Source organism: Micromys minutus (assembly GCF_963924665.1).
Source record: "Micromys minutus genome assembly, chromosome: 28".
NCBI classification, from domain to species: Eukaryota; Metazoa; Chordata; class Mammalia; order Rodentia; family Muridae; genus Micromys; species Micromys minutus.
The window spans coordinates 32,031,979-32,042,418 of NC_137963.1; the positions used below are offsets into that span (position 1 = coordinate 32,031,979).

At 32.6% G+C, this 10,440-nt stretch overlaps 1 protein-coding gene across 1 annotated transcript; it reads right to left on the reverse strand.

The window, feature by feature from the left end:
* Positions 1–380: 380 nt before the first annotated feature.
* CYLC2 (cylicin 2) lies at positions 381–8,775 on the reverse strand (the record flags this gene model as incomplete). Its single annotated transcript, XM_080940182.1, has 4 exons — positions 381–1,973; positions 3,210–3,331; positions 3,647–3,687; positions 8,759–8,775. 4 exons carry the CDS (start codon positions 8,773–8,775, stop codon positions 381–383), a joined length of 1,773 nt encoding a protein of 590 aa, XP_080796308.1.
* Positions 8,776–10,440: the final 1,665 nt, after the last annotated feature.

Below are 10,440 nucleotides of genomic sequence, written 5' to 3' on the forward strand. Positions count from 1 at the left end.
TTTTTTTTTTTTTTTTTAAACAAAGTCCTTATGGAATATTGTGGTTTTTGTTGTTTGTTTTCCAATCGTTGTTTTCTGCATGCTTATTTGCATATTCTTTGAATCTCTCTAGTGATTTTACTTGTAAACCGTTATAGCTACACATTTAAAATAGGTATCTTCCACATTGCTCAATAAATCCTATGGAATTACCTTAGTTCTCTTTTTAATTCCATGAGTATATTTTCATTTCACCCTATAATTTTCCTTCTCTTTAATAGCTGATTTGATTAATCTTGGCATACTTCCTTTATCTCAGGGATGAATGTTAAGAGTACTGAAATGGGTTCACTAAATATGCTTTGCAGTTCTTACCTTCAGTTTGCTTTCTGTAACAAGACCTACTTCGCCTTCTCTTTCTTTTTCTTCTCTTTCTTGTCCTTCTTGTCTTTGTCTTTCTCTTTCTTGTCTTTCTTATCCTTCTTGTCCTTCTTCTCTTTCTTCTCTTTCTTATTACTTTCTTTTGCATCTCCTTCTGCATTTTTCTTCTTCTCCTTTTTCCCTTCCTTCTTCGTGCCCTCTTTCTGTACATCTCCCTTTTCACTTGCAGAATCTGGAACCACATCTTTGCCTTTTGAACCCTGTTTAATGGGTGTTTCCTCTTTCTTTGTACCATCTTTATCAGCTGCTTTACTTACAAGTGTTTCTTGTGACTTTGGGCCTTTTTTATCTGCCTTGTCTTCTTTCTTCTCACCAGCCTTTTCACCTCCAGATTTTGAGCTTGTAGCTTTAGCCTTTGAGCATTTTTTACTTGCCTTGGCTTCTGTGTTCCCACCAGCCTTTTCACCTCCAGATTCTGAGGCTGCATCTTTACATTTTGATTTTTTTGTGCTGGCCTTGACTTCTTTCTTCCCATCAGCCTTTTCACCTTCAGATTCTGAGGCTGCATCTTTATTCTTTGAGTTTTTTTTGCTGCCCTTGCCTTCTTTCTTCCCATCAGCCTTTTCACCTTCAGATTCTGAGCCTGAATCTTTATCCTTTGAATTTTTTTTTCTGGCCTTGGCTTCTTTCTTCCCACCAGCCTTTTCACCTCCAGATTCTGAGGCTGAATCTTTATCTTTTGAGTTTTTTTTATTAGCCTTGGCTTCTTTCTTCCCACCAGCCTTTTCACCTCCAGATTCTGAGGCTGAATCTTTATCTTTTGAGTTTTTTTTATTAGCCTTGGCTTCTTTCTTCCCACCAGCTTTTTCACCTCCAGATTCTGAGCCTGACTCTTTATCCTTTGAGTTTTTTTTTCTGGCCTTGGCTTCTTTCTTCCCACCAGCCTTTTCACCTCCAGATTCTGAGCCTGAATCTTTATCCTTTGAGTTTTTTTTGCCGGCCTTGGCTTCTTTCTTCCCATCAGCCTTTTCACCTCCAGATTCTGAGCCTGAATCTTTATCCTTTGAGTTTTTTTTGCCGGTCTTGGCTTCTTTCTTCCCATCAGCCTTTTCACCTCCAGATTCTGAGCCTGAATCTTTATCCTTTGAGTTTTTTTTGCCGGCCTTGGCTTCTTTCTTCCCATCAGCCTTTTCACCTCCAGATTCTGAGCCTGAATCTTTATCCTTTGAAGTTTTTTTGCTGGCCTTGGCTTCTGTCTTCCCACCAGTCTTTTCTCCTTCAGATTCTGAAGATATTCTTCCCTTGTCCTGTGAATTCTTTGCAATTTTTATGGTAACTGGTTTGGGAGTTTCTTCCTTGTCTTTTTTTAATGCTGTCTTCTCTTTTGGTTCAAATTCATCTTTTTTCAGTTTTGTTTCTTTCTTTGTTTTTTCTGAACCCAGATTGTTGGGTGTGTCTGCTGTTTTAGACTCTCCCTTGCTAAACCGAGATGGGTTTGGTGGAGGGCCCTTCCTGGCAGCTAAATAAACAGATGGTCTCTCGGATATTCTCATCAGGGAACGGTGCATCCATAATGGTGGTCTGTGATTTCCTAATTTTTCTTCATCAATTACCTCAATAATGGTAAAAATATAAGGGTGAACATGATTTCTATAGCCTTTAATAATAAGATAGCCCATACATATTTTAATTTCACCTGGAATTACATTTTGAATATATATTTTTAATATTCCCAACATATATATTGTAAAATGTGGATACATTATGGATTTTAATGTCTCTTACACCTTTGAATCTCATAATTTAGCATAATGGGCAATTGCAATCCTGATTGTGATTTACTTTAAATTTAGCGGGGCTACAATTTTTCTTTAAGATTTAAGATTAAAATTTGGTAGAGATATCTATTGGTGCATAGCAAATTAAAACCTCTCTTCATTATTAGGAGAGGCTAAGTTTTTAAAGTAGGGTTTTGTGTGTGTGTGTGTGTGTGTGTGTTTCTGTTTTTTGTTTTTGTTTTTGAGGAATGGATAAACTCTGTTTCTAGATGAAATTTAACAGCCAGTTATTCTCTGGCATATAATGCCTTATTTGGGCATATCTCAAACTGTAGAGTCTTTTTCTACACTTTATAATGCTACCCGCAGTTACTAGTACAACCCTGAAAATCTTTAACTGGATATAAATTATCATCAATTGAAAACATAATCTACTAGAGTTACACATTTTAAACTTCTATCCAAGCATTTTCAATTATTAAATTACAAATTGCTAATTTTAAACGAATATTGAACAAGAAAAAATAAATTGGGTAAAATGAAACGGAAAAATACAAGTTGAACAAATTGATAGGATTCATTCCTAAAATAAAAATGAGTATTATTCATTTATTTTAGGCAAAATTTATTCAACCAAGAATTACCCCAGAGATTTTGAAATTACTTATCTGCCAGCTTTTATTTTTCTTTTGAATTCTGAATTTTATTTTGAATTAAGGAAGGAAGCACTAAAAGTTCATCAGGGTGTAATGTCATTTCATGACCCTACTCAGAGTTTATATCCAGTAAAATTTTCCTTGATATTCACATTAATTGTAAATTGAAGTATCTTCACATTTTGCTCTATAAACACTCAATATATTTCAGGTAATAATATTGAAAGAAATATTAGAATATGCCAGTGCTCATTAGTAAAATGTGGGGGGAAATTATATAAAATATGTCTATCATGACAGGACTCAAGTTAGTCCTTATCCTCAAAGCACAGTCCACATTGTGTGACTTTACACAGTTATTATTATTAAGTAGTTACTTATGGTGAAGATATGCATGATATTTTAATATACTTACAGGAGCTGTATTGTTCTGTAACTGGGAAGGTAGTGATCTCCGTTTTTTTCCTGGCCTTGGTGGTTTGGGAAATGCCAGGGAAAAGTATTGCTGATTCCATGATTTTTTGCTTACTTCACTGACTAAAATAAGAAAGAAAACACATGCTTTGCTGTGAATAAAATCTTGTCTAGTCTGAAATGGACATGTATGGGACATATATAATATGATAGATGAATAAATGAAGCAAATCACAGCATCATTTATTTCTTAATTTGAAATTCTCTGTAATCTAATAAAAATTCCATTTCTACACTAACCAGAAATAAATAAATAATTGAGCAATAGTCATAATAAAACCAGTGTGGTTTATAATATTAGCGAAAAAAAAGTATTTTTCAACAAAAAGGGAAAATTAAAAAAATAATTTTAAAAATAAATATTAAACTCTACCTTACCTGGAATATAATTATCATATGGTCCATATGTTACTTTCAGGCTATTGAAATAAAGAAGAAAAAGTTTTAATGAACTTATACAAAGATCATTATTATATGTAAGCAGTCACTAACAACTAGGTAATTATTGAGTTCTCAGTAACTATAAGCCAATCTCATCTACAGAATGGTAGGAATGAGTGATCATTACTCTAACTTCACCAAACTTAAGCTGTGTTAGAGAGAGTACACACTATGTATGTATGTATGCATATCTGTATGTATGTGTGTGAAAGAGAGAGAAATTTAAAGCCTACTTTTCCATCAAATTTGAATTTTACAGATTTTCAATTTAATTTATAAAACACTGATTCAAGATATATATTTAATGCCATATCACAGATTTTTTTGACTGATTGCTGATATATTACTTTCTAACTTATGTTTAACTGAAACACATATTTAATATCTTCTCAAAATTTAACTGAATCTGGGTCATTAGATGAGATGTGTGTGAGTGTGCATATGTATTTGTCTGGAATGTCAGTGAGCACTGGAATTATTGACAGAGTTTCATTGTATAGATATTCTAAGAAAATATAACAAGTTATCTAATTATGTTGTACTTAGTTTTTCACTTCCATTCCTTCTCACTTGCTTTGGTTTTATTCCCCCCATAGGAAAACATTTATTACCAGGAATGCACATTATGTTAACTAATTTTTATTTGTTTTGAACAAAGACCAACAGCAATATGCACTAGTGCTATTGTCCTAACTTTTTCTACTCTGCAACAAATGGACAGCAATTGCTGGTCTTACCTGAAGCATGACATTAATCATATACTCAAAAAACCTTAAGTAAACTTAGTTTCTCTGTTATTTATTTATTTTTTGCCTATGTATGGGTATGCAGTTTATATTTGTGTGCATATTTGTATTATGTGAGGTACATATGTGTCTTAACGTATTTGTACATGAGAAGGCTAAACTCAATGATTCTCTTTAGTATGTACTCAATCATGGTACCTCATCTGAGTGCAGAGCCCACTGAATCAGCTAGTTTAACTAGATTGCTATGGCAATCCTGTCTTCATGCACTGGAAGTATAGTGAGGCATCCGTCCATTAATGCCAGTTACCTGGATTCTTGGAATCCGAATTCCTGTTCTTAGCTTTTTCTACCAAGTACTGAATGCAATGAGTCAGCTCTTTACCCTACATTTTACTCATTTGATTATATATAAGTTTAAGAATTAGTCCTTCCTCTTTGTCTCAACTGTAGAACATGTTTCTGGTTGTTGAATTTATAAACCTGAGCCATTTTTATGGTTCTGATTTATCATTAGCAACAACATTTTTAAAAATTAAGAATTAAATACAAGGTGAAAAGTATCAATATAATAGAATAATATAAGTGGTCATAAAACAGAATCTATAGATTTAACATCTCATTATGCCAAATATTTACTTAAAACTAATCTTTTGAATATTTGTATAAAAATAATAAAGCAGTATAAAACAAAAGGAAGGGGAGAAAATATATTTCAAATTATCTTTTAGGTCAATATTAATATATCACCAACTGCCAAGATTATTATTGAAAATTGATATGACAGAAGAACTTATTAATAATCAGCTCTATAACACTTTACATTTCAACATATTGTTTCAAAAAATAAAGTGATGGATCAAATAAAAACTGAGGTATACACAATAAAGTTCAATTACAAATGAAATTAAAAATAAATTAAAATAGCACATTCATCATAATAAACAACATGATTAACTCATTATATATAGAACAGACTGTAAAATAATGTTCATTTATATTTCATCCATTTATAAAAATAATACAATAGGAAATATTTTTTAAATTTTTATGAAATCTATCAAGAAATTATAAAATGTTAACATTAAAATCAATAATTTAACATTGCCTTTATCCTATACTCTAAAAGAAAAAATACACTCACTCCTATGAACATTGTGTTTAGTATCCATTGCATATCCTTTGAAAATAGAAGCACTGAGATGGAAGTGAAGAGAGGCAATCTATCTGTATTCACAGAGGAGTTGAAAGTGAAAATAAAATACTTAATAGAATTAATAACAACAATGCATTGTGGCGTGAGTGTGGTAGCATTATAGATTGTTGATATTTAACTGTGTGATGGTAGGTTCTAATTGTTGATTTAATGCAATATAGGATCACTGGGGAAAATGTATCTTTAAGAATGTCTGGAAGGGTTAGGTGTATTTGACTCATCCTTTAATCTCAGCTCTGGAGAGGCAAAGGAAGTTGTATCTCTGAGTACACTGCCAGTCTGGTCTACAGAGCATTTTCTAGAGGAACCAGAACTACAGAGAGTAAGTCGGTGGGGCTCCGGTGGAGAATGTACAATTGTCTCTAATGTGGGAAGATCCAACCATAGAGGCTGCAAGAGAAGGGGAGCTAGCAAATAGTATTTATGCATGAGTTCATTGCTCTCTGCAGTAAACTAGGGTGGATATAGTGAGCTCCCTTAAGCTCTTCTCTCTGTGATTTTCTGACCTGGTAGATTATAACCAGGAACTAGAAGATGATTAAACCATTTCTTCCTTGAATAGCTTTTGTAAGGTAGCTTTTATTCTGGTAGTAAATATAAAACTAAAACCAATTACATGATTTACAATTCTACATACCAAAAATAGTGAGGTATAATTGAATGATTTAAAATGATCATATGAAGAAAAAAAGGTAACAGTTAAGGTTAACATAAATAACATATAGACCAAATGGTCTTAGATATCTACAGAGCACTCAACATAACAAACACAGTTTATCCATTCATCTGAGTAAAGTATTCTCTAGGATAAATAAGAATAAAAACTAAAAGCTATCAACACTTTAAGACAGCATTGAAATCACAGAGTATCTTTTTTATTATAATGAAATAGAACCAAAAGCCAGTAAGAAAATACTTTGCAACATTAAGAAAATTTAAACCCAAGGATATTAAAGGCTACTTTTTTATCAATCAGTTTTCTCCAATTTATGGCTTATTTTACTTATTAAATTAGCATAATAAATAAATTTTCTTGCATTATTTCTATACACACTTAGGTTTATTTGATACTATCCGAAAATATAAACACAAACACACACATACACACACACACACACACATCTTTTCTCTCCCTATAGCCACCCCACCACACAAACGGTAAATTCATCTGATAAATTTTTCAGTTTCATCTATTTTTCTACAAACAATATTGTTTCAGTTTTCTCTACAGCTATATAAAATCCCACTGTGTTTACTATATTTCCTAATCCATTAATCTTTTGATGGGCCTCTAGGCTGATTTCATATCCTTATCATTAATGAATGAGCAAATATCTCTTTTTAACCATTAAGAAAGAAATAGAGAAGCAAAGCTTGAATATCTTTAAACAAGTGAATATGGAAATGCAGAACACCAAACATGTTCTACTATATGAATTTTTATAAAAATAAATTCTACATCAAATATTTGTAAATTATCTCCAACAAATAGATTTATCTACTTCAACAGAAAAAAAAAAAAAAAACAAGAAAGGAGGCTCAAGAGTATTATGTTTCTGATATAAGGTAGCATAGAAAACCAAGTAACATTATTTAAAGAGTATGTGATTAAAAAGGTTTATTATCATCAATGTAGGAGTAAAATTAGAATGGTATATAGATTGTGTCTTAAATATTTTTTCAATTGGTGTTATAAAATACTTAAACAAGAGAGGCAAAGGCAGTCAAGTCTGCATTTGAGGCCAGCCTGGTCCAGGATAACATGTTATATTACAGAATATTGTGTAGGTTCTTCAAGTCCTTAACACATTTCTGAAAAATGCTCTCAGAGCATCTTTATAACTGTTTTTTTTTTTAAACTTTATTTTAAAAAACAAAGATAAAAGAAAAAAATTTTAAACATTTTTGCATAAATGTATACAAATACAATTGTGTCAGTGCTTGGCTTTTTTTTTTTTCTTTTTTTTTAAGCTTTGAATCTCTGCATGAAGGTCTTACTAGTTACAATGAGCAAAAAGTACATGTAAAACAGGGTGTAACCCGGAATTAGTCAATGTTTTCTTGGTGTGTAAGGATTGAGCATAATGTTTTTTTTGTTTTGTTTTGTTTTGTTTTGTTTTGTTTTTTTCTTGAACTTCATGCAGTCTGTGAGTTGTTTCTGGGGCAGTCTGAGCCTCTGGGGTTAGCATCCCACTATCAGTGACTGCATATTATGTCTGTTCTTTTGTGACTGGGTTATCTCACTCAGGATGATATTTTTATGGCTGTTTTTAAAACAATGATATGACCCAAGAAAGTAGGCTCTGGGACCCACAGGAAAGTTTCTTTGATGTTCAAATTTGTACAAATCAGATCATCTACAATTAACAGAAATTGTTAAAAGTTTAAAAGAGCCAGTCATCCCTTTATATTTCTGATTTCTTTCTTTAGTCTTGCCTTCAGGCTTTCTACATGTTTTACATGATGGAGTGGCATGTTATTTATTGTTCATTATTTTTTATCTCATTGGTTTTCATAACTTATTTGGACAGAAATAACTTAGGTATAAGAAAACTGCTATCAATTTACCTTTTCTGCTTCATGAGTCAAAATATTTTACAACTCATAATTCATCAAGATGAATGCAGTTAACATTCTACTAATTTCCTTTGTGCGGGGCTTTTACTATTGAACTTCAGCCTTAAAACACACGACTCATGGCCTGTAAAGTTCACCCATCATTTTTGTGACAAACAAAAAACATGTTTCCATAAATTTGTAAGTAACCCACAGAGAGATGGTTCTTTCTTAGTTAACAACCATTCACTGTTATATGATAATTTCTAAATTCATCATGACATTAAGTCAAGACTTTTAGAAAAAAATTCCAAATCTCTACATTTTGCTAAAGCAGACCAAATAAATCTTACATCTAAGCAGCTAATGCTGTTGCTTATGAACGGACATTTCTTATTAAAGCCACCTTCCATGCCTATGATTGACCTAAAACCAACATAATGAACATCACTTCACAGTAAAGATAATAACTGTTCAGTTAACTGAGGATTTCCATTATATTAAAACAGAAAACTTGACCAAAAGACTTACAATCTTGGTATAGACATTTCTCCCACCTGTGTCGTGCCAGGGCTTAAGTTTGGTGATGTGGAGAAATGAGGTCATAAAGAGAACAAGAACCCTGTGACATAAGGGGATGGCTGAGAGCCCTTTACGCATGGAATTTTTGTTCTCTAAATTCTAAGAATAACTTTATTTTCACTCATCATTACCTAGTAAGCCTAAAAATCACAGTTCCACCTTAATAAACATTTGTTTTCTAAGAGTTTTAGATACCAACATGTTTGGGTTTGTTTTTTATGTGTTTTAATTTTTTAAATTCTTTTCTCATATAACATTTTGACCACTGCTTCCCGCTTCTTCTACCCCCAGTCCTCCTCCTGTCTCCCTCAAATATACTCCTTCTCCATTTTCCTTTATAAAAAGGCAGGATTCCCAGGGATATCAACTAACATGGCATGTCAGGTTGTAATAAAGTTAGGCATAGCTCCTCAAATTAAGGCTATACAAAGCATCTCTCCAGGAAGAGATTTTGTGCTAGTATCCAATTATCAGTGAGTACATACCATATGTGTTCTATTGTGACTGGATTACTCTATTCAGGATGATTGCTACTAGTTTCATCCATTTGCTTAGGAAATTCATATAGTCGTTTTTAATAGCTGAGTACGCCATTGTGTAAATGTAACCACAATTTCTGTATCCATTGTTGGAAGTCATCTGTGTTCTTTCCAGCTTCAGGCTATTACAAATAAGGCTGCTATGAAATGGTAGAATATGTGTCCTTATTATATGTTGGAGCATCTTTTGGGTATATGCTCAGGAGTGGTATAGCTGGGTCCAATTTCCTGAGGAACCACCAAACTGATTTCCAGAGTGTTTGAACTGGCTTGCAATCTCACCAACAATGAAAAAATGTTCCTCTTTCTCCACATCCTTGCCAGCACCTGTAGTCACCTGAGTTTTGATCTTAGCCATTCTATCTGGTGTGAGGTGAAATTGCAGAGTTGTTTAGATTTGCATTTCCATGATGACTAGAGATTTTGAACATTTCTTTAGGTGTTTCTCAGCCATTCAGTATTCTTCAGTTCATAATTCTTTGTTTTGCCCTCTATCTGATGTAGGATTGGTAAAGTTCTTTTCCTAATCGGCTGGTTGCCATTTTGTTCTTTGACAGTTTTTTGCCTTACAGAAGCCCTGCAATTTTATGAGGTCCCATTTGTCAATTCTTGATCCCAGAGCATAAGCCATTGGTGTACTGTTTTGTTCCTATGCATTTATCAGTGAAGTAATTACCAAAGTGCATACGAGAATATGGCACATGTACAATGTCCACTGTGCCATGTATATGGAAGCTGAGCTAGATATGATAATACAAGAGTAATACATTGCTTTTGGGAGAATTTACTTAACAATTTCCCAAGAATACTTTTCAACTACTTTTAAATCTCATGCTAATATGTATGTGTTTTATAAGTTTAAAGAATATTCTCATAGTACAAATAAGTGTCAAAATTGAATATAAAGTTGTAATGAGAATGCAAAATATGGCATCTTTGAATCTAGGATTCTTCAAGAGCCACTTTAAACTAGATCATTAGTTTTTAGATTACAGATGTTCAGTTCATATTTTCACTTATACAAGAATTTCTTTGTTTTATGATGCATTATATACAAAATATATAATTACATTAAATTATCATTGAATATAC